This window comes from Rattus norvegicus, chromosome 16 (genome assembly GCF_036323735.1).
Source record: "Rattus norvegicus strain BN/NHsdMcwi chromosome 16, GRCr8, whole genome shotgun sequence".
Taxonomy (NCBI): domain Eukaryota; kingdom Metazoa; phylum Chordata; class Mammalia; order Rodentia; family Muridae; genus Rattus; species Rattus norvegicus.
Window position 1 is genome coordinate 81,560,076 of NC_086034.1, and position 24,647 is coordinate 81,584,722.

Below are 24,647 nucleotides of genomic sequence, written 5' to 3' on the forward strand. Positions count from 1 at the left end.
GGTTTTCCTGGCTCAGTGTTTGCTTGACCTGCTCTGCCGTTGAATGGTAAGCCTCTTCGGTTCAGCTGTTTTCTTCATGACGCTTTGTCGTCTTCGCATGCTCGCTCTGTTGAAAGCCACTTTCATCCCCTATTTTCTTGGCTGCACTGACGAGCACTTTCATGGTGATTATTTTGAACTCTCTGTCAAATGGATTATGGACCCCGTCTGCTCTGTGAATGGTTTCCAGTTCTGCTCTTCGTCACTTTGGCTTTTTTTTTTTTTTTGTTGTTGTTTTTTGGCCTTCCTTGCCTTTATATGTTGGTGTCTACACATTAGGGGAGGCAGGGTCTTCCCCTACCCTTGCCTTACATGAAAAGAGCTCCAGTGGGTTTATTTGACCAGAGATTCTGGGTGTCTCTGCCAACCTTCCCGTCTCAGTGAGAAGTAGGCTCCTTTGCTCTCTGTTGAGCAGGAGGAAGGAGCCTTAGCGCTGATTAGCCCAAGTCATCAGCTCACTCCCAAGATAGCTAGAAGTTGCCTGACCCATCAGCATTAAAGGGATGTGAGCTTCAGCAAAGCAGTGGAATTGGGAATGTGCACCAACCTTTCTCCCCAGAGGAATCTTATCACTAGGATTTCTGTCACCTGCTGTATGACGAAAATATCTACTATCCCAAGCCACCACTTCCATTCTCTCTGCTCTGGGTAGCTGTACTCTGTAGACCATTCAGATCTCCAAGTCAAAAGCCAGACCTCTAGAGAGTCTGTTGGAGAAGTCGTGGTGGTGTCCTTGCTACACCACCCCCTTTCTTCCCTGGGATGAGAAGTAGGGCATCTCTTCTGACATCATGGGACTGTGCCAAGGGGCATGCATTCTTATGAAACTCTTTCTACCATCTTCTTAGTTTGACCTTATGAGTGCCTAAGATGTTCAGGCAACTTTCTGCTGGTTTATGGACTTCTCATTCAGGGGAAGTATCCATAAGCTATTGCTGAATTGGAATGTTGGTGGGGAAAATGTTCAGGCCTTCCTCTTCTACCCTCTTGTTGATGTCACTCTAAGAATATATTTAGTATAGCATGATTTAATGATAGATGCCCATTTTGATAAATAATTTGCATACTCTGTAGCAGGAACATAAAGGGCTATAGAAGGAACTCCCATCTATGCCACTGTTATATTAGATGACCAAGTATTCACGAGTTGTGTACACATGTAAGCTGTCACCACACCAGTGTAGTAAAGCCACTCCGCTGCTGAAGTTCTGTAGCGATGGTCCCTGGACATGACAGCCTTCCAGTGACTGTGGGATAGAGAAAGAAATGAGTGCCAAAGAAGTATTGATTTAATCGGAAGGTAGAGAGAGATGCCAATGAGCCAGGAATGGCAGTGCGTAGTTGGATGAAAAGAACTAAACTAGAATGGCCACAGAGTGACAGCCTGCTTCAAGAAAGGAAAAAGGATAGCAGGAAAACCCTGCAGACTAAAACACAGTAACGATACCAAAGGGAACAATAGGAAATGATAAATGGAAAAATCTCACAATGAAGACATCCCTTGGTGGGAAATCCCACCCATGGACCAAGGCACCGGAAGGAAGGAAGGCCCTGTGAGGACAGAAGGTGTGATGGTCCCTCCCACCCAGATGGGATTCTGAGATGCGATGAGGAGCTGTGTGAGGTGCCGTGCTTTGCTGTGGGGTCACCTCAGTCTCAAGGATGCATTTCCTGAGTGAGGGAACAGGAGTAAGGTCAGGGGAGGAGTGAAAGAGGATGCTGGGTCATTCATCACTCCATAAAGACTGGAAAGACTGGGGCTAGGGTCTAACTCCATCACGGTGATGGGGCCAGGAGGAGGTCTTTGTACATCGCACATGGTCTAGCTTGTTCAATTGCTAGTTGTGGGGAACAGAGAGATGATAAAGACAGGAGGAGAGGAAAGAAGGAGAGAGAGGAGGAAGTACAGAGGAAGGGAGTGAAGATGGAGGGAAAGAGGAAGGAAGGAGGAGAAAGAAACAGAGAGATTAGAAAACAATGTGTAAAGAGTTGGCACAGGGTTTATGATTGGACAATTTTGGGGAACACAATTGACCTAGGATAGTAAGAACAGCCAAAAACCACCAAAAAAAAAAAAAAAAAAAAAACCAAACCAAAACCAAAGTCAAAACCAAGCAGTCAAACAAAAGCATAAGAGTATTTTGTGAAGGACTGTGATAAATATGAATCGGTTAGAACCAGTAGATAGAACAACCTGAGGGCTGTGACCGCGAGTTTGTAAAATCAGCACTGTGTGTGCTGAGATTCTGTGGCCAATGACCACCAAAACTGGATGCAGAAGGCATCGGGCACAAGAGGAAGTGTGGTTGAGAGGAGTGTGAACACAGAAAACATACAGGTCCACGGGGCCATTAGGTGTCAGGTAGGATAAAGTGAGCAATGAATACAGACCAGAAGGCTCATCTGATACCCACCTCCCCATCCATTTCCCGGATCCATTGTCTCAGGTCTATATAAGGAGGTTTCTGTTCATCTGTGAGACTCAGAGGCTCTTGGCTGTGAAACTTCTCTGGGCATTATCTCCCATCAAGGCTTTATTCTTCAGATTAGAATTAAGTATTTAGATGCAGAGGCATAAGGCCCAGAATTATCAATGCATATTACAAAGTTAATACAGGGAATCTCTTATTGTGGTAACATGTATAGATCCAATCATGAAGATGACTCAGGGTCATGTATGGTACAAAGGAGCAGACAGGCGGCAGGAGGACCATAGATATCTGCAAACTTGGCCTGTGTCCTCCTGTGCACAGCAACTCTGTGTGCATTCTATAGAAGTCTGCATTTGACCTGCTCACCCATCCTGCTTGGCTTAGCAAGATGCTCAAGGGCAGGACTTGATGATGCGGTGGGATCGAGCCCCAGAGGGAGCAGTCAAAAGAAGAGTGCTGGGTAGGACAGAAAGACAACTTTCTGTGCTCGCATAAGAAGGAAGGGTAAGGAGGCTGCTCAGGTGCTTGGAGGAGCAGAAGAGCAGAGACAGACACAGGCAGGTCTTGGGAGATGAAGCTATGTGTGCTATGACGACAAGGCCCTGGTGCTGGAAGGACCAAGGACAGCTCCTGGAGCCTCTGGAAAAGCTTACCACATCCACACCCAGACCCGGGCTTTGAAGCCACAGAATTGCGGAGTTTGTCCAATATAGGTATTCTGCTGAGCAGTGGCCAGAAGAAGCCAGGATGGCTTGCCCACCAAAGTGAGCAGTTAGCCATGGATACTGCTGGCTTAGCCCCACTCCAGGGTTTGTCTTTAGTACTTTCACACTCCCACAGTGGGGGACATAAAATGAGGCAGTGTCATTGGAAATAAGTGTCGTTTTGGAAGCTTTGTCACACAGGCTTCAAGTTATAACCCTATGCGGAGCGCTTAAAATGTAACACAACTGTTTGGGAAACATATTTACAGGTTACCAGGGATGTCAGAAAATAATCTGCCTTTTAGTATCTCATCTTATGCTAACATGACACGCATTTTTTGGTAAAAAAAAAAAAGAATGAATAAAAAATAAAATACAATCAACCAACTACCACTACCACCAACAAACCAAAAAAGCAATTAAAGGAAAGGAAATAAAATTCACTGGCAAACTTGTTTCAGTAAAGCAGAAGACCCTTTGGAATGGACTGGGGGACTCATCCAATCAGCAGAGGATTTAGGAAAGCAAAACAAAACAAAACAAAAACAAAAACTGGGTTGGGTTGCCAAGCAAGAGAGAATCTAGTCTCCAGCCAGCCTATAGCCTTCAGACTCAAAGTGAAATCTCATCTTTTCCTCGGACCTCTAGTCTATCCCTGCCCTGTGGATTCAGACCTAAGCCTTTGAAGTGCGTATGTTCCTGAACACCACCAGCAGCATGGGGACCTGTCCCCCCGAAGTGGTCGTGCTACCGAGTGTTGAGTGTCTGGTTTTAGGCTCTGCAGCCTGAGCTACTCTTCCCAGGAGCTCAGTGTTGCAATCCTGGTTTGCATAGGGTTGGGTCCCCTTAGGTCCACAAGGACAAGAAAAACACTTCCTTTCTGTGTTCTTCCCAAGCAATCTGGATGTGCAGCCCCAGACTTATTTGAGAGCAGGTAGAACCAGGTCATGTCAAAGCCAGGAGCCTCAGTGGCTTCTACTTTGACGCCATCATAGAAGCAGCATCAGTGGGATATATTCTTCTTCTGTATGAATATCCAGCTCCATTCCTACTTCTGTGACAAGGCCAGGGTCCTCAGGACACTGTCCATTTGTCCCATGGTGAACTGTAACGGAAGGAGTCGTTTCTGACTATGATGCTAAGTCCACCCTCACTTGGAGGGCCCTCAGTTTCCCCATCCAGGCTTTCTACACAACCTTCATAGTTCTACCATGCATGTCAAAGATGGCTGGTCCTCAGGAGCCTAGTGATGATGTCCTCAAAATAATAATGCTATGATCTTCTTTATTATGGAAAAGCTGGTGACCTTGGGAAATTGATAATAAACAAATTAATCATAATTCCCCATTTTAATGAAGACTGGTGTTTCTAATTCTTTATCATAAATAATAGTGAGAAAGTCAACTTCTTCTGGGAGCTCCTGCTTTGCTTAAATGTTTGCTACAGTCTTACCGCTTCAGTAGGATCCACAGAGAAATTGAGGTGTGTATTTTTAAAGCATAGGTTGCCACATTGCTCAATGGGAGAGATTTTGAAGGCAGTTTTAATTCAAGTCAAAACACTGACTTCACAAAGAGATGCAATTATCAAAACTTCACTTTGCAAAACCATGAGGATGGCTTTTGTAATTTTTAATTGAGCATCTTTTGGTGTGGGTGCCTTACTACTGTCCTTGCCTTTCACACATTCTTCCTGGCTTAGTTACGTGATGATCTATAAAGTCAGTCTTCAAATTTTCTATTTTTTGGTAAACATTTACCAAATGAATTGTCCCAAAGGAGGCAGAGATCTCAATAGATCCCTTTGTCTTCACTGTTCAAGAGAATTCCACATAGTGTAACGTGGTGTCCCCTCGCTGCTTCCACCAGTGGGTTTACTGCCACTCTGATGGTGTCCTAATCTAGGAGATTTGCTTTCTTTGGCTCTGACCCATTTCTCAGTTTCACCTCTGAAATATTGAGGATTAGGCCTTCATCAGCCATCAGGTTGGGTACAGAAATTCTAAGTTCATGGTCTCTGGCAGGTATTATGATAACCATGGAAACAGAGTATCTTACACTGAGGGAATGGTCCCTTGGAACTCTTCACTCTTTGACAGGAAACACACACACACACACACACACACACACACACACACACACACACACACACAAACACCTGCCAGGCATCTTAGGATGAACGTCCATGGGGCTGGGCCCCCTGGGGAAGTAGACAAGTTACCTGTAGATAAGGATAAGCCAAAATGTGCTCACGGCATGACCGCCATTGCTGCAAACGCATTCTGTAGCTGCGGGTGGGGCAGAAGTGAATAATTATGTTCCAATCACATTTATATTTCTATTTTGTAAAGGTAAGCAGAACGAAGAATGATTAAGATTAAGTGTGTTTTCCCAGGACTCACAGCTCACACTCATTCATTCATTCATTCACTCACTCACTCATTCATTCAATTCCTCAGTAAAAATGGAAAGCAAAATGAAAATTGCAGAAAATCTAGAAAAGAGAAGCGCTGCTTGCCAACACATCCGAGGTCTGATAAAGATACATCCATAGGAAGATTCAAAGTCTTTAACTTTTCATGAGAAATTAATTACTAGGCACTCACATCTGGCTGATGAACAGAAGATACAAGAAATCGGGGTGGGGGGAATAACAATGATAGAAGAAATGGATAAACCAGGAAACAAGGAAAGAGGAGAAAATTGGAAGTCTAATCCAAGCTGGCTATTCAATGCAGTCTTTAGGTCAACTGCCTCTGGCCTCTCCTTAGAAGGGCACTTTTCTTCTCAGGATAACCTCTGAGGGGGACAGATCTGTGGCCAGTGTTATCTCACCTGGGAAGCAAGTGCAGAAGAATGTTCTAGGCATCACTCTCAGGATGGGATAATCTCTATGAACAGATAGATGAATTGGCAATGAATTGGTTGCTGGAGAAGGACGGATTGTGTCAGAAGCTCAGTAGGTTAAAAGTTTAGAGATTCCCAAGACTCGTTGTATGTTTATGATTTTGTTTGTTTGTTTGTTTGTTTTTTTCAAGACAGGGTTTCTCCATATAGGCCTGGCTGTTCTGAAACTCAATCTGTAGACCCAGCTGGCCTCAAACTTAGAGATCCAGATGCCTTTGCTTCCCAAGTTCTAGAGTCAAAGGCATGCCCCCCCCCACCACCACCATGTTTCCAAGAAGGCATCCTGTTAGCGTTTTAAGGAAGATAGGCAGCACACGAAGCTGGGATGTACCCCTGCCCCGTCCCTCAGGACTTCACAGAGTCAAGGTGCTAAACTGCCGATGTATCAAGCAATGTGGGATCACTTCCAAGCTAGTCAGAGCCGTCTTCCTTACCCTGACAAAGATGAAAGATTTGGAGGTATACGCAACCCAGGAGAATTCCTTTGTTGTGTTGCCAAAGAGAACTGTGCAGGCAGTAAGTAGGTCAGCAGTCTCAACAGCGCTCACAGCCCTTGTTTGCAAGTGCGAAAACTCAGAGTCAGTTCCCCAGCAATAAAGTACTTAAATCACAGCTTATCTACTCACCAAACTCCTGTCGGGGCGATCCAGATTTACAGGGCCGTGAGAGACGGCTGCACCTGGCTGTTGTCTACGTTAGGGTTCTGACCTTGTGAGCTTCGGTTCTCACTAATGCGATCTACACATGTGCCATGGCTACATGGCCAGAGGGAAGAAGGCTGTCGATGTAACCAAGGTTCTCAAACCAGCACTCATTAAAGTAGAGGGATAACCCAGATCATTCAGGAAGCATTACAGCCCTCCCAGATACCCCAGAATCAAAAGAGGAAGGCAGGAAAAAGCGATACAGAATGAGAGTGGAGATGTCTGAAGAGTGACAAGGACATTCCTTGCCTAGCTGGCCACCAGCTGGGGCCACCAGCCAGAATATACTTCTGTGGAGGCCCCTACATGTGGGGAGCCAACCAGCAGTAACGGCCAGCAGGGGTGTGAGGGTCTCCACCTTACACCACAACAGCTTGACCTGAGGGAAAATCAACTTTCGACCCAGTAAAGGGTGACACACACTGACACCAGCAAAGGTGCTGCCCAGTGACAGAAATGTCATGCACTGGACCCCAACACAGGACCCCAGCTTTTCTCACAGTGTTCTGTGTTAAACCGCTAACTTGGTAGTGTGTTTTGACTGTGGTTGAAAGCTAATAAAATAGTTCAGAGGAAAACTGTGTATAGCACACATATGATCCCATCTTAATGTCGTAATACATATCTGCCTGCACATGCTTGCATGCACATAAGAGTAGCTAAGCAATGGGATCTATGGCATGTTAATGACTTGGGCACGTTCTACTACATGCAGTGTCTTTGTGCTAGGCTTTTGCCATGAGTTAAACTAATTTTACACTTTAAACAATTGATTTAATCGTTCATTTGATTGGCTGTCTGATGTTTTCTAAAGCTTGAAAAGTGCCCAGAAGGCTTACGCTCAGTGAAAGAACTCTCATGACCTTGGGTTTTCCATAGACAGCCCTTCAGGAGAATTTTTCACTAACATACAGCACAGATTTCTCATGCCGTTCCTCCAAATTGTTCCTGTGTGACATAGTAATGGGTCAGAAAAATGACATGTCTTGACGGACTGTAGATTTGAAGTATGCATTAGACACTTGGGTTTGAGAGTTAGAGACGGCAGAAGCTATAACCAGGGCTGGGGTTCTGTCATTTTAAAAGTGTTTAAATTACCTTTTTTATTTGTTTATTTGTGTGTGTGTATGTGTGTGTGTGTGTGTGCACGCACACACGAGCACACTTTCGTGCCAACAGATGAAGAGATAATGAAATGCCCACCTGAACAATGACATCTCATTTAGGTGTTAAACACAAACTCAGGAAAATCTCAGGTAATGGATGGAGTTGGGAACCATCATTTTTAACTGAGGTAACCCGGACCTCAAAAGGCAAATGTTGAATGTTTTCTCTCACTTTTAAGATGTTATATTTGAATCTTCAGATGTGTTTGTCAGCTGGAATACTCACAGAGACCAGGAAGCTAGTGGGGCGCCAAGTGGGGGCTCTCAAGGGAGAGAAGATAGAACACAGATAGGAAGGTAGAAAGAAAAATAAGGAAACAAAGGGTTAAAGGGGGTGGGGGAGGTGCAGGATAGAGGAGGGAGTACAAGGAGGGACAATTATCAAAGACCTCAAGACCTAATCATTTGGAAAAGAGTGTGGCAGAGGTTTCCGTCTACATATGTACACATACATGCATATGTATATACACATGCATATGTACACATACACGCATCCATGTATAAAAGAGCCTGAGCAGAGTCATCCTGTAGCTATGTTCCTACTAGAGACCACAGGATCACAAACAGACAGCCCTACATGAGGAATGGGTTACATCTTTTCATGCTGTTGACCAGTGAGGTTCCGTAGACCCTGTGGCATTCTGGGTCAGTACCATTGCTCTTGTTACCCTCTAGGACTTGATGGTACGACCTGATGGCGGAAGACACCGTTGACCTGAATTGCCGAGTACGAAGAAAGCAAGCTGGAGCTCACCCTGTAGCTTCAACATCATTGGCTATCCTTCATGGTTTTGTAAAGTGCTGTAGATGCTAATGGAGGAGAAAAGGAACTGGGGATCCTATAAGCTACAGCAGTGCCCTGGCAATACCTGGCCACTGGTATAATACTGGCATGAATATTGCAAAGGTGACCAATTACTTTCTGGTTGGATTTAAGACCCGACTCACAAGATGAAATGTATACCATTATCTGGCCAAGAGCTTGTGGCAGTCAGGTCACAGGTGCTACAGGAGAAGCTACTGTTACATTAAATGGCCATTGTGTTAATTGGCCTCTAACATCTTATTGTTATACCCTCAGATTAATTCACCTCTCAGTCCTCATCAGAGAAGCTTCTTTTAATGGAAATGTCAGTGAGCACAGCTGTGGGTGCAGAGAATAAGACTATGGAATGTCCAACACTGTCTATATATTATATCTGTCCAATAATATTCATATCATGCCCCTTATCTAAAGGCTCAGGCATCATTGCAAAAGGGGAAGCAGAAAGGCGCTAACATCCAGAGGCAAAAGAGTACTACAGTCAAACACTGTTTTCTGGACACGGCAGAGCAGTTACATGTACAGCTCACAGGAGTTGTAACAGCATACACAGGACCTATGTAAGCTCATGGCACACCATCTCCCAGCATGGCGTGGGGAGGTGGGCATGAAGTGCACCCTCTGCTGAGGAGATATTGGACATTAGTAGCTGCTGGGAGCAAGAGATTTTTTTAATGGTGTGGTCTCCGGTGGTCAACCACATTCAGGTTAGATGCACCACACAAACTGGATTCAGTGGGTTTAGAATAACAAAGACACAAAGTTGGTGGGTGTGATAAAGGACTGGATCTGGGAGGAGATGTGCAGGGGTGAAATTGATCAACATACAGTGTGTGACATTCTCAAAGAACTGGCGCAGTATTTTAAAAACTTAGTTAATGAATGGACACATGCATGCATGTGCATCCGTCCGTCCGTCCGTCCATCCATTCATCCATCCATTATTCATCCATATAGGAGTGCTAACGTCATGGCATGAACATAGATGTCAGAGGACAACTTGCAAGACTCTGTTCTCTCCTTCCATAATTAGGGTTCCAAGGACTGAACTCAGGCTTGGTCTTAGGCACTTTTACATCGAAGCCATCTTGCAGCCCTCTTTCTTGTGCCAATGTTCTGGTGCTAGGGGTCAAATGCTTGGCCTCTAACGTGATCAGGGAGAGCCTCATCTCTGAGCTGCACCCCATCTCCAGCTTGTATCTGCTTTTCCTTTTAAAACTTGTGTGTGTGTGTGTGTGTGCGTGAGCGTGCACATGAAAGGTTGAGGGTTATTTGTGTATGGATGGACATGTGTATGGATGGGAGTGTGGAGGCCAGATGTTAGCTTCAGATGTTATTCTTCAGGTAGTGCTGTCCATCTTGATTTTTGACATCAGATCTCTCCCAGCCTGGATTTTTGCTGACTGGGTTGGGCTAGCTGGCCAGGGAGCCCCAGGTGCCCACTTTTCTCTGCGTCCTCCAGTGCTTGGATTACAAGTGTGTGTCTGCGCATCTAGGTCTCTTTTTCTTTCCTAGCAATCAAACTCAGGCTGTTGGGTTGGCAGGAAGTGCCTTTAACGTCTGAGTGACCTTAGTGGTCCTCACACCTAGCTGCTTAATAATTTGGTTTTCTTTTGACATTATAATATAGCTAAATCATTTCTCCCTTCCCTTTCTTCCTTCTGGACGCCTATATAACCTTTCTTGCTATCTTTCAAACCCACGGCCTCCATTTTCATTCATTGTTGTTATGTATATGGTGTATACATATATGTATATGTATATGATGTATGTGTATATATGTGTGTGTGTGTATATGTATGCCTTACTAAATTTAGCTTGCTTAATCAGTACAATATTGTTTGCATATGTAATCCCAAGGCTGACTAATTGGCATTGGATAACAAATTGATGTGCTCTTCCCTGGAGAAGACTGTTTCTCCTGCTCTCAGCATTCCTTAGCTGCCTGTAGTTCTCTGTGTAGGCTGAGGCCTCCTGGGCTTCCCTCAGCTCACTCTGGTCTACTGTTACTGACCTGCTCAGCGCATGTTGACACAGTGATATCATCGAGACTTTAGGGGTGTAGCATCCGACATTACTAGGCGACAGTCTCACAAAGAACGCCTTGACCCTCTGCTGCTATAATCCTTCTCCCCGCTCTTTCAACACGAAGCCAGAACCTTTGGTGGGGGAGTCGTTTGTATATGTATCCACTGGAAGTAGGCTCCACAACTCTGTATTTTGATTGGTTGTGGTTTTCTTTAATGTCCTGTCTATTGCAAGTAGAAGTTTCTTTGACTGAGGGGTGAGGGCCACACTTACAGGGTTAGACACTGCAGAAGGATGTCCCACCTACTTAGTTTACATGGGTGCTGGGGATTTGAACTCAGGTCCTTTATGCTTGTACAGCAAGCATTTCACTGGCTGAGATCTCCGGATAGGCTCTCGGTTTTTAAATTAAACTTTAAGAATGCTAAACTGTCAGGAAAAAAATATTAAAACAGGACTGTAAAGACAGTGCACACAGAGACTGAAGTCATGTAGAAAAGTGATGCTCTACGGGACAGCTAACATTAGGTGAGAGCCACGACAGAAGGATGCCCGTTACAACTCAGGACAAGACCCAGGCAGCACAGGGGCACATCCCAAGATCTACCCTCGGTGTTGCAGATTGTCAAGTGTACCAAGCCATTGCTTCCCCATGGCAGGGACCTGAGAGACATAAGCCAAGTGCTCAGCCACCTCCCAGAATCCATGTCCCTGCTGGGGTCATCATGAGCTGTGTGGCACTGGAAAGCTAGATTCAGAGATACAAACACAGGCACATAGCTGGCAACAGATTCACAGGGCCTGGCACCGAAATCCACCTCGGTCTCCAACAGAAATTATGAATCTGGAAGCTATCAGATAACCATGGAAACGGCGGGAGAGGAACCTTCCATCAGGGAGCATGCGGCTTCCTGCTAATTGAAACGTTGCCAGTTCGAGGTGTGTGTTGTCTGTGGAGGCATCTGCTCCCTTGACTAATTGTACAAAAGCTGACAAAGTGTGCCTTGGCTGCATACTCCTCTCCCATCCCGATGGCTGCTGTGGTCACTCTTTAATGACAAGTCACCTCCCAGGAGCCTCTGGGGATGGTTGTTTGTTAGGTTTACGAGCAATGGTCCCTGCATGTGGTCCCTAAGCCTTTGCTTTTGTACAGTCAGTAATAACCCCGAGTGAAGAGTATGACAGAGCAATGATGCAGAAGACGGGCTCTGCCTTCCCTGTGTGCCAACTCATGGGAAAAGCAGGAGGTAAGTGCGTGGTTAGCTTTAATTGCCAACTTGACTTGATCTAGGGTCACCTCAGGAGGGTGCCTCATTGAAGAACTGCCTGGATCACGTTTGCCTGGGGGGTGTGACTACGGGGGACTGTCTTGTTTTGCAGGGAGCACCATATGGACTGGGCCCCGAGCAACACAAGAACGAGGAGAGGTAGCCAAGCGTAAGCAGAAGGCAAGGAAATAAGGGTGTGAGGAGGCACTCGTTATCTCAGCTCTCGATTCTGGACGTAGCAGGACTGGCTGCTTGAGATTCTGCCTCGACACCCCCTAAATGAGGAGATGGTGCTTGGAATTGTAAGCCGAGAAAACCCTTTCCTCTCCTCAGCTGCCTTTGTTGGGCTATTTTATCACACCAATGGAAGGAGGTAGGAGAGGGGATGGGAGTGCCAACTCTGTGCTCCAGAGGACCAGATGGCAGGGGAATTTCCTCCAGAGAGTTTCCAAGAGGTCTATCCTGAACTTGGGGGAGAAAAGGGATGTGCCAGGGTCCCTGGTGTTCTTGAGAAATGGCTGATATCCAGGTTTGGCAAGAAGGACTAAAAGCCTTTGTATTTCTTTATGCTCAGACCTCCACAAGTGGTAGAGGGCTTGCCTAGGAAGTGCAAGGCCCTGGGTTCGGTCCCCAGCTCCGAAAAAAATAACAAAAAAAAAAAAAAAAAAAAAGAACCTATCATGAATGGTGCACGGGGCTGCTGCCACGTGGCTGGTTAGAAACGAAGGTAAGAGATCTATGATTCAAGTGGCAGGGTTTCTGGGGGCTTCTGTGGCTGATCTAAAGAAGACTTCTATTTTTATTTTTTGTAACACAAGCGATAGGGTATTGTGTAGGCCAGGCTGACCTCAAACTAGTTACGTAGCTGAAGATGACTTTGAACTTCTGACCTTGCCGCCTCCACCTCCTGCATGGTGTGGCAACAGGTGTGTACCACCACGGCCCCCGCTTATGTGATGTTGGAAATGGAACCTAGGACTTTGTGAATGGAAGTAAGCATTCTGTCAACCGAGCCACATCACCAGCTCCCGAAAGAGGCCTTGAGAGCCCAAATGTGCAAGGGAGACCCACACCAGGAAATGCAAGAGAGTCAAGGCTGTTGGAAGGATTAAATTTTAGAGTCTCAAACCAAAAGGGATAGGAAGAAATCTCCAAACTTAAAGGGAAAAATTTTGGGGGATAAAAGCAGAAACGAGCATGGTGGAAACGTGGGAGATGTGAAGTGGTCCATGGGAACTCAGAAAGAACAGAAGGGAGTAAGTGAGACACTGGGACCTATTAAATCCCTCAGAGAGATTGCCGCTTCACCTGGCAGGGCAGAGTCCTAGCCAGGGAGGAGTCTTTGCAAGGCTGATGTTCAATCTGGGATAAAACCCTGAGGTGTTCCTGGCAGCTCTTTCTGAGTTGATTCTCAGTGTTTTTGTTTGTTTGTTTTGTCTTTGTTTTTATTTCGTTTTGGAATGTCTTCATTTACTTCAATTTATGGACAGTATTTTTTTCTGTATCTAGGATGATGTATGGCTAGTAGACTTTTGCTATTGTTGTTGCTGTTGTTTCTTTCCTTTTCTTTTCTTTTTTTTTCTTTCCTTTTTGTCGGAGCTGAGGACCGAACCCAGGGCCTTGCGCTTTCTAGGCAAGCGCTCTACCACTGAGCTAAATCCCCAACCCCTCTTTTTAATGCTAAACCTTTCTCTTTCCTGTCTCTTGCCTTGAACAGACTGTGTTAGATTGTTTGCTGTAATCTTTGCTTCTTCTCTGTGTTCAGTGTGCCAGTTGTTTCTCTGTGTATCTTTTGGATTTGCTACAATGTTAAAAGCATAGCTACGCTGGGCTTTGTACTGGCTTCGGTGTCCATCTTGGATCCTCACATCTGCCATTGGTTGTATCTCATTAGTTTGGGAGCTTCTCAATTGCTCCTTCAGGACTCCTTCTGCCCTACCCCTATCTGAGTTCCCATGCTGGGTTGGACCACTTCACATCTCCCGGTTTCCTACAGTCAGGGGTTTCTGCTTCTATCCATACACAGTTTTTCTCTTCAAGCTTGTTGGTGATTTCTTCCTATCCTTTTTGTTTTAAGATTCTATTTTTATTTTGAAATTATGCGTCTGTGTAGGTATATGCACATGAGTGCAGTTGCACATGGAGTTGGGGTTCAAAGTGATTGTTAACCTCCTGATGCCGGTGCCTGGAACCCAATGTGAGTCCTCTGTCAAAGCAATCACTCTCTCTGAACGGCTGAGCCATCTCTCTAGCTTTTGGTTGGATGATTTTCTACATATCTTGACTCAGGTCTTCATGCTCCTGCTCCAGGAAATTTATCCACCAAGCCATGTCTGCCGCACCTTTTGTTCTCCTAAGTTTTGGTGAAAAGTTACTGTTACCATTTGTGGAACAGTAAAAGTTGAGGTCAACGCTTTCCTGCCTGGTGGTGGGAAAATGGCTCCTGCTGTGTCAGGTGCTGGTGCTAATCAATCAGAGAATCTGGCCAGAGACAGAGCTCAGTGCTGAGAGCTGCCTAACTGTGGTTTCTCTCCAGCAGCATGCTCGCTCGGGATGGGCACTCAGGAATTCCAAAGCATCTTACAGGGACACAGTCAAACAGGACACTGCTGCTATATTCTTTCGTGGTTTTATAGTCTTCAGAAAACATTTCAGAGTAAATTTTAGGTCTTTCGGTTCTGAACGTCATATTCTCCAGAAAGATATAATTATTTAAAATTACCTGCTTTTGCACTCTTTCCCCCTTTTTGACTCCTGCGATGTCTTTACATGTTAAGAATACTGACGTGCGTTCTCACATGGGAAGCTTTCTCCCAGGTTTTCATTATTGTTTAGCCCTGGGGACAGCACTTTTGGTCTGTTGGCTTCTTTGCTTTGGCCCCTGAATAACTTTTTAATTTTATTAAAGTTAACTCAAATTAGCCAATATCCTAAAGCTTTTTTGCATGTAAAATGTTTAAAGATTTCTTATCCATTCGAAGGCTATAGTATGTGTGTGTGTGTGTGTGCGCGCGCACGTGCATATGTGTTTCTATATTAGGAAGTGTTCTCTAAAAGGGCAAAACTAAACAAATAATTACATGGTCCTTTACTGAACTGGCTTCCACACAGGACTGGATAGCCCATCAATGGCTGCCTTCATGCTGGAGAGATAGAGAACCAGGTTCCCAAACCAGGAGGCTCAGCAGGCATAAGGAAGTCTGGGACACCTTGCAGCTGCGGGAAGAGTAGCTGGTATTAAATCCACAAGAGAGACCGAGGGCTGGCGTATGATGCCTGTGAAGGACTTCCGCAGGGACAGACACACAGGCCCAGAAAAGCAAGACGAGTCAGTTTGTATACTGCTTTCCCTCCTCTCCCGGCTTCTGTTTTCATCTGAGTTGCTTACTGTGAGTTGCCACGCCCCTCTGAGGGTGGGGTTTCCCTCCGCTCTCTGCACATAGCACCAGTGGCAGTCCTCACTAGTCCTTGTCAGGGCTCAGTTCAGTCCTTAAGACCAAGCCTCACAGTATGCATGTGTCTCCAAGAACACACAGCCGCATATGTGAAGACTTTGATGGCACCATAAGAGATCATTTTACCTGGGTTCGGTCCCCAGCTCCGAAAAAAAGAACCAAAAAAAAAAAAAAAAGAGAGATCATTTTACAGTGAGTGTGAGTGTAGTTCTTGTAGCAAATCTCCCTTTCCCTACAAATTTAAAGTGTTGCCTTCACCACTGAATGGCTCAGGCAGGTTCAACATTATTAGACTTTCGATTTTTAATTCAAGTAAGCAAAACAAAGCAAAAGGCTCAAATTAAATTATTAGGTCTACTTTTCATAATAACAGACTGGAATTGGTAATTCAAGTATCTCAACGCTAATACGTAAGCTAATTAAAAAGTGCAGTAAATTGGATTCAGTAGTAGCTTGGAATTCACATTTAAATTAATTGGTAATAACTCTGCTCCGTGCTCCGCACACAGCAGGGGCTGCTGTACAGATGGGCAGGCCTCCATCTGGCCTCCGGCAGCCATCCTGATCTGTGAATGGGGCGGCCAAGAGACTTGTGCTCTGAGGTACGAAGACAGCTGCACCAAGGGCCTCAGCACTTGGTGTTTGCCTTACTTTTCCTTGAGAAAGATTTTTTAGCATCAGTGTTCTGTGAGAGCGTATCTGGGGAGGTGAAAGTGTCTTTGGGAACAATATGGATACATTTTAACTCAGTAATGGGGTGGGGGTGGGGGACTGGAGGACTGACTCTTTAATGATGAAGGACAAGACGGCTTTCAGTGGAAAAATTCTGGTGTTGTTCCGAGAGGTACAGCTTTGGATGCAGGATAACTGTAGTTTTCACAGAGCAGATTTGCTATTGCACACAGCTCAAAAGAAGAACTGATAACTGACAACCAGAGGCCCAGCCTCCTTCCGGCCCCTAGGCTATGTGTTTCTAAAGCTTGCTGACTCCTTCTAGTTTATGGGATTGCACAGTAACATAGGAAGTACCTATGCACCAAAGGGTCCCTAGGGTGCAGTAGGCTGAAATGATGACTTAGGACACTTCCCCAGGTAACTGGTAATTTGCTTTCTATGGCACTGCCAAAGGTAACCACGTGGTTTGTGCACAGGACAGACTAGAATCTCAGAGAGACGGGCACACTCTTGTGCCTGTTCTCACGCTTTGATTTCACTCTGCATCTAGGACTAGGACGGCTTCATCAATCGCTCCTGCTGGGAAATTCTATGGTGTGAAGAGGAACCAATAATGAGAGGCCGGCCCACCCGATTGTTTAGAATTATATTTTGAATGCAATTTCAGAATAATCAATTTCATCTGAAACAGTCTTTGAATATAAATAAGCTTCAGAATAAAAATGATTTATTTATGTGGCTTATTAGGAAATAAAAGCTTCAGTTAACTAAAGTGGTTTCTATGTAGCCTGGAGCACCCTCCTTCATACAGATGGCCCTGCCCACAACCCAGTTGGACTTGCAGGTAAGTAGAGGAATGAGGTTAATGCAAATTGCACTAAGGACCTCTCTGTTCATTGCCCAGATGATCTCCTCCCCTGGCTGCATGGAGAACTGCTCATACAGCGCCCCCCCAGGCTGCATGGAGAACTGCTCATACAGGCCGCCCCAGGTGCATGGTTCCCCCCAGTAATATCATGCTGCAATTCAATTTTTAAATTTCTATCTATAAGCCCATGTTCATGAGTTATTGGGTTCATTGGGGAAAATTATGGTAGTACTGCCCTGCTATTGTGAGCCCCAGGCTAGGTGCCGGATCCATGAAAGTGACTCATCTGATTAGGGCTTTGATGCTTCACCGTCCATCAGAGGAAGTGACTCCAAGCCACAGAGAAGACTGAGCGTCTTGTCCCCAGTTGCTGCCCACTTAACACAGCACAGGCATCTGGAAATGGGAAGCGAGGAAGGCACCGAGTGCTTCTTGACAACGTTCACAACCACGCTCCCTGACACACTGGGCACGCCATCAGGGGAACCGCTGAGAGCAGCTGCATTCTGCCTAGTTCAATAGCTGATTTCCCCAGCGGGTTTTAACTGTTTATATTTCAGAGGTTAAACTTATCAATGAACAAACCTTCGAATGAATAAACAATGTCTATTGATCTTACGTCTGTGGGAACAAACTGCTTTCTCCGCCCTTACAAAAATCTGTTGTCTAAGCATGTACTTATGAAGTGGGAGTCCTCAGAAAAGCTCCTGTTCAAATATTTCCTCTCACATGCCCACATGGTCATTTGAATGGAAGCATGCCTCTGTTAATGCAAACATTGGAGTGACGTGCCAGGTTCTGGTATATCACAGATGGAGGATCAAGAGCTCAGGGTAACCTGGGCTACGTGAGATCCTACCTTACTGGTTTTGTGTGCGAACTTGACACAAGCTGGAGTTACCACAGAGAAAGGAGCCTCAGTTGAGGAAATGCCTTCATGAGACCCAGCTGTAAGGTATTTTCTCAATTAGTGATCAAGGTGGGAGAGCCCAGCCATTGTGGGCGGGGCCGTTCCTGGGCTGGTGGTCTTGGGTTCTATAAGGAAGCAGGCTGAGCAAGCCAGGGGAAGCAAGCCATTAAGTAACATCCCTCCAAGGCCTCTGCACCAGCTCCTGCCTCCAAGTTCCTGCCCTGTGTGAGTTCCTGTCCTGACTTCCTTGGGTGATGAACAGCAAGGTTGAAGTGTAAGCTGAACAAACCCTTCCCTCCTCAACTCCTTGGCCTTTGTTCCTTGGCCAGGATGTTTTGTGCAGGAATAGAAATCCTAAGACATTGCCCAAACACAATTATGAAATAAACAACTGAAGGACTAATTGGCCGTCCAGTTGGTATCCAATACCAAATGGCCAGCCCTTAAAACACACATACACATACTATTATACAGATTGATCAGGTTGTGCTTAAGGAACGGTTAACGAGAAAAGAGGACACAGTTTTGAAAGAGAGCCAGGAGGAGTATATGGGAGGGTGTGTAGGGAGAAAAGGGAAGGGGAACATGATATAATTATATTGTAATCCCACAAAGTAAAAGAAATATTTTTTTAAAAGTCTGGTAATAAATGCTAAGATATCAATGGGAAAGAAAAAGCGAGTAAATGGATGGCACAGGCTCTAACTAACATTGTCAACTTAGAAGCAAATTGGTGATAGCTCGCCCACAGCTAAACAGCCACTGGGGAAGAAGAGGCGAGAGGTCAGGAGAGAAAAGACCAGTCTCTCTTACGTTTGGTGGTCTCCAAGTGGTCTTTGTATGATGGACTTCAGCAGCGGCTCCGGCCGGAGGGCCACCGTCGGGGATGTTTTGGGGCTGGAGTCTGATTCCCCACTCTCCTCGTCACCCATGGCTTTTATGTAGCTGCCGCTCCTCATCCTACGGCAGGGGATCTCCTCCTCTTTGCCGCCTGTAGGGTATGCACCCCAATCATCCTGAGGCACCTGGGAAAGAGCAGAGACAGCCCACGTCAGTTGTGTCCCCCAAGGGTGTGTCCCGTGATTTCTTGAGGACGTAGCTCCACTGGCTGTTTATCATTTAAAGTCATGTATATGTAATGGCATGTTTTCCAAACCCAGAAAGGCCCTCCGTATGAAGCCATTGATTTTTTTTCCCCCATTGTCAAAGATAAACATTATGGGAAATGTTGAGATTGTCCTAGGAGCACAGGAAAAATTTCTAACGTTTAGATTTCCATTCAGAACCAAAGGTGATTGCAGGGAAAGAAAGCTGAGTAGAAGAAACAGAGGAGAAAACGACGGCGACACTGATGTTACGGCTGAATGTCTTCCAGTGGCAAACGCTAACAACGGAGAAGGGAATTAATCCCCGAAGCAGAGTCACATCACATACACAAAACACAGGCACTGGCAGATGAAGAAAGATATCCCATCGCCTTATGCACACAGAGCTTCATACCATTGTACACCGTGCTTTGAAGACTCAGAGAATGCCAACTCTAAGTCTTCCTGTGGTGTCCCTGGCCTGAGGTCACCAGATGATGAAGCTGGGCAGCATCCTGGCTCCTCCAATAAGCTATGTCTCACAGGAGTGAGCGCGATGTTTCTCAGAACAGCAGCCCAGCCCTCCCCCCCATCCGATTCAGTACAGCTCATAAGCAAGGCACTAGCCTAGTCTGTGCAATTCTGCCAACAGTTCCAACAGCCAGTAAAGGGTGAACCTGGCTGGAGAAGAGGGTTTCGGATGCTGCTGGTGGAGGGAGCGGTAAAACTATACACTTAAAAAAGTTTTTCAAAGTGGCATTTTCATTGTAGAACACTTCAGAGTTTCAGCAATATTCTGAAACTGGCCTGAGAGGGATCCTGCTTTCCTTCCAGCCTCAACACCGCATGAAGCCAAGTGCTCTGGCCCTTCTGACAGAGACCCATATGGCTAATGGGATGGCAAGCTCTTTGGCAGAAGGCACCAATGCTCCTTCCTGAACAGCATGGCGTGTGCTATGCCTTGTAGATCAGACGTCTTCCACATTATGGTCAGGAGCTCCTCTGCGCTCTTCTCCCTTTCTGTACCCCAGGTTAGCCAGTGTTTGTGTGTTTGTGTGCCTTATGTCTGAGTGCCAGGGTATAACATAACTCACAAGGTCCAAGAAGGAGGGGAGGGATTCAGCTGGCTCTCCCTGGAATGAAGTCCCCCAGCCCTGTAGCAAGGCTTGGCACTGTGAGAGGCAGCTGTTGATCAAGGGCTTAACAGGTAATATGCTATACACCTGAGCTGGGGTAGGTGCTGCTTGTAGGTCGGGTGCTTTAGCGTTTTAAGGACACAGCTCTGTGCCAAACTATGCACATGGGGAGATGGCTTGGTAAAAATTTAAAGACCATGTTAAGATTTTAAAGCCCAGGCCACACGGATCACACACAGCTGAGGTTTTAGGCAGAGTGTCATGGAAACCAATGAATGACATAGAGAGCTTGTGTTCAGCATATATCGGTGATGGTCCGCCCATGGAAAAATCTTGATCTAGAGGGAGACACCATATCCTGACAGTGGATATCCTTCAACACTAGAGAAATATCACCATATGTGTGCTAAATGAATGAACTCTTGGGGCCTCTGACAATTCTTATCTGGGTGATTTCTTACCAAAGCCTCTTTCGTAACCACACAAATGGAAATCCATCTCTGTGGCTCTTACCAGATGGCCAGGGTGTTCACACCATGACCAGTGTCCTGGTTTCTAGGCAAAGGTGTGCCAGCCCATTCATATCCTGTGTAAACCTTGAAAGTCAGTCACTGGGACAAAGGGATGCTAGTTTGTCCTTAGGAATGGCCGCACATGGACTGAATTGGAATTTCAGAAGAATCTATCCTTAGCTATAATAAGACAGTTATGAAGACAGCACGGCCTGTTTTCCAGGCTATCCCTGAATACCACGGATACAGTATGCTATGAAGAAGTTGATTTAATTCATAGTTCTGTAGGCCAAAGGCATGGTGTTGGCATCTGCTTAGCTTTTGGAGAGGACCCTTTGTGAGACAAGCAAGCCTTTCTTCTTCTACTTCCTTACCACAAACTGTATCATCATGGCTGTGCGTCATCATGGCCACTCCCAGTACAGCTCACTGCCCCAAAGGGCTACCTCTGAATCTATGAGCATGTGGATTTGAGAACTCACTTTCCAGCACATAAACTCTGGGGGATACATTCAAACCACCAGAGGGGAAGGCACAGGAAGTGGGCAGGCTTATTTCAGTGTAGGACCAATGGGGGGGCGGGGGGGGGGCGGTGCATGGCAGGTATCAGCTAAGAGAAAGGGAGCTAGAGAGTTTTCAATGACTTTTCTCATCTATTTACATAAGCTTTTCTAAGTTGTGTATTAGTTTTGCCAGAACCCTGAATGTCACTACATTTCCATGAGAGCAATGCACCCTGAAGGGGAATGGATGACAGTGCGATTAGGCTGAAAGGTTAGGGTGAGTTGGTGACTGGCAGCCAGTACAGGCTCCTGGAGGGAGGCTCCAGGGACCACTTAGTCTGAATCTGGCCAGCAGAATGGTGCAGGCAGAATAAACAGCATTAAAAAGGGACAGGTGGCCAGCCCCTGGGTTGGACCAGAAAAGCCTGCATTCTTCATCTGTCGGTGAGCATTCCAGGTGGTGGTCACAGGGAAAAGGACAGAGCAGGGAGAGGCTAGCTGCCTCTGAAGGAGAGGCTCACACTGTCCAGTTTAGGGGAGAGTCATTTTAAAAACCCCAAAACCGTGTTTCCACAAAGAACAAGGTAAAGATTGTTTTTTATTTCCTCCAGCAGCCTACAAATTAACTAACAAATGAGACCAGCTTGTATGTTTCTGTTTCTGATTTAAGAAGCCAACTTCACAGCCTTCGACAGGAAAAAAAAAATTCAATACAGAAGGAGTGTGGAGCATATGCCCGGGCTATGAAAAGCCACCGACTCTCAGTAAATAAACCTTCCCCTTATGGTGCAAAACCGTTAAAACCCGCAGCAGAACGCAGAGGAGTGGCCAAATGTGCACCTGGCACTCGCATGTGGCAGCTTCGCAGCCTCAGGGAAACAAGCTAGAGGCTTCCAGCCACTGCAGAGCCAACCCCCTGCCTTCCCTAGGCCAAGGCAATCAGCTACCCCAGTTGCCAGCGTGCAGGGGCGAACGGCATTTATAAGTTCTGTGAAAAGGGGAACTCTCCCAAGATGGACATCGGGCACGTGCAGTCATGCTTGTACTTTACGCATGGCTTAACACTTCAAACGAAAACATCTTTCTTTCAACAGGCAAGGCACAGGGGAGAGCGGCTAGAATTTTATAATAAAGTCCTTTTTAGGTAAACTAAAGGGACACAGCATCTGAAAGCTGTGCTCTCTCAGGAAACATTTTCCTCATTCCCTCAGCAACATGTGTGTGTGTGTGTGCGTGTGTGTGTGTGTGCGTGTGTGTGTGTGTGTGTGTGTGTGTGTGTGTGTTTTAAACAAGCATCAAGTACACGAGCCACGGGGGAGACTGACAGCTGGTCCCTGCCTGCTGTGTACGGAGGGCAGATGAATGACAAGGGAATCTAAGCAGAACATCACGTAAAGCCACCAGTCTGTCCACAGACCCATCTGGGGAGATTCAATTCACACAGGGAGTTCTTTCACAAGCCCAGGGGTCCCAAGATGCTTGTTTTAAGGGAGCTGTGTGCGACTCCACCAAGAAATTACTGCCTACAATCCTGCACAAATCTGAGACAGTTTTCCTTGAGCCTTGCTATGCTTTGTGTGAAAAATCAGGTTATTTGTTCTAGTTGGCAATTTTAATGAGCAATGGATTTTTTCCCCTTTCTCTCTTGGATATAACTACCATGTAAATCAAGGGGAGAGAGAAGGCTGCTCAGCTGGCAATTTACCAGGAATTGTTTACCCATTTCCAAATCCCCCAGGGCTGGCAGAGCCTTGCTGGAGTCTGAGTCCTCATTACAACACGCCCGTGTCAGTCTAATTTGTAGTTCTCCAATTACTGCTACCCTTCACTCAGAAACAAACACCAGAACACTTTATTCTGTGCAGGTTTGCTATGCCCCAACATTTTTTTCTTTTCTTTTTTCTTTTTTTTTTTGTCATTGCTATTAAACTACTTTCAGTTAAAAGTTACTTTTCTTTTTTTCTTTTACGCTAGAGATCAGGCCATGCACACATGTTTATCTTTCTCCCTCCGTGCCCTATTGGCCCCACCTCTCAGTAATGTGCATCTAAATAGGACATTCATTTTGGAAGGATGTTTGTATAATGGGGCACACCATTTCTAATGGTCTTAGATGACCCTGTGAAAGGGTCCTTTGACCCCCATAAGGGCCGTGACCCACAGGCTGAGAACCCCTGACAGGGAAGGAGAGTAAAGGGTGTAGCTAACATTAACTGTCCACTTGACACAATCTAGAATTGCCTGTAAGGGCAGTTTCAACTGAGTGTTTTTATCAGGTTGTCCCGTTGGCATGCCTATGCAGAATCGTTCCTTAATGTAGAAAGGCCTAGCCCACTGTGGGCAGCATCATTCCCTAGGCAGGTAGTCCTAGGCTGGAGAAGGCTACCATGAGCCAGAGAATCAGCATGGACACAAGCCAGCAAGCAGCATTCCTCTATGGTTTCTTCTGCACTTCCTTGGCTACGAGTCAGTTCCTTGGTGGAGAGAGTAATGCATGACATAGCAAGTAGCCCTGCCTTTAGATTCCTGTCTTGAGTTCTTTTCCTGACTTCCCTTGGCGATGAACTGTGACCTGGAAATGCAAGCTGAAACAACGCCCCCCTGCCCCCTATCACTTTTGGTCAGATTGTTTTATCACAGCAACATAAAGGAAGTTAGAATAGGTTGCCTGGATATACTTCGAAGGCAAGGAACCTGGGAAACATGTGGCAAGAACTCTGTGCAAAGAAACCCCAGGGAGCACACAGCAAGCGCTCTGTGCAGAGCTTCTGGGTATGAAAAGAATTCCAAGGCCAAGGTCTTCCTAGCCAAGCTAGGCAGTGGAGATGTAGTTTGTGATGGCGAGCTCTGGCTGACATTGAGTGTTTACTATAAGAGAGGCAAGAGCTAGAAGAGGGGTTTTGCTATAGAAGGCAGAATATTCCTACATTCAGGGCTAGGAAGGGAGACCTCTGGTACCTACTGACACTAAGAAACCACGTATAAAAAGATGAGCTATGAAGGCCAGCCTCAGACCCATGCCTGTGTTTCCTTCTACACCGTGCTGTGAGCACTCAACTCTCATCTCCACAGATACACTGGAGCCTAAGTATGTGCAGAATTTATCCCTCCAGGATCTGGATATCAGTTTCCTGCTCCAAAGTTACTTTGAATCAGTAGGTCTTGGCTAAATGATCATTCCTTTCCCTTGGAGCTCTCTGTCTCTGTCTGTCTGTGTCTCTGTTTGTATCTCTCTCTCTGTCTCTGTCTCTTTGTCTTTGTGTTTGAATTGGTCCGTCTCACTGTCTGTCCCTGTCTGTATTTTCTTCTCCTGTTTGGATCTGTCTCTTTTTCAGTGCTTTTTTGGAGAGTCATTCTCTGGGCATTGTTACGCATGAAACAAGGCCCACTGGAGTCCGAGTGGGCTGAAAGTATTCTTGAGAGAGTAACTTGC

At 45.9% G+C, this 24,647-nt stretch overlaps 1 protein-coding gene across 5 annotated transcripts in view; it reads right to left on the reverse strand.

The window, feature by feature from the left end:
- The window catches only part of Dlgap2 (DLG associated protein 2), a 709,635-nt gene that overhangs the window by 71,017 nt on the left and 613,971 nt on the right, over positions 1-24,647 (reverse strand). For all 5 annotated transcript variants that reach the window (XM_039094154.2, XM_039094157.2, XM_039094156.2 and 2 more), the window contains one exon: positions 18,792-19,003. In XM_039094154.2, coding sequence (XP_038950082.1) covers positions 18,792-19,003 — 212 coding nt within the window. The remainder of the gene's footprint in view (positions 1-18,791; positions 19,004-24,647) is intronic.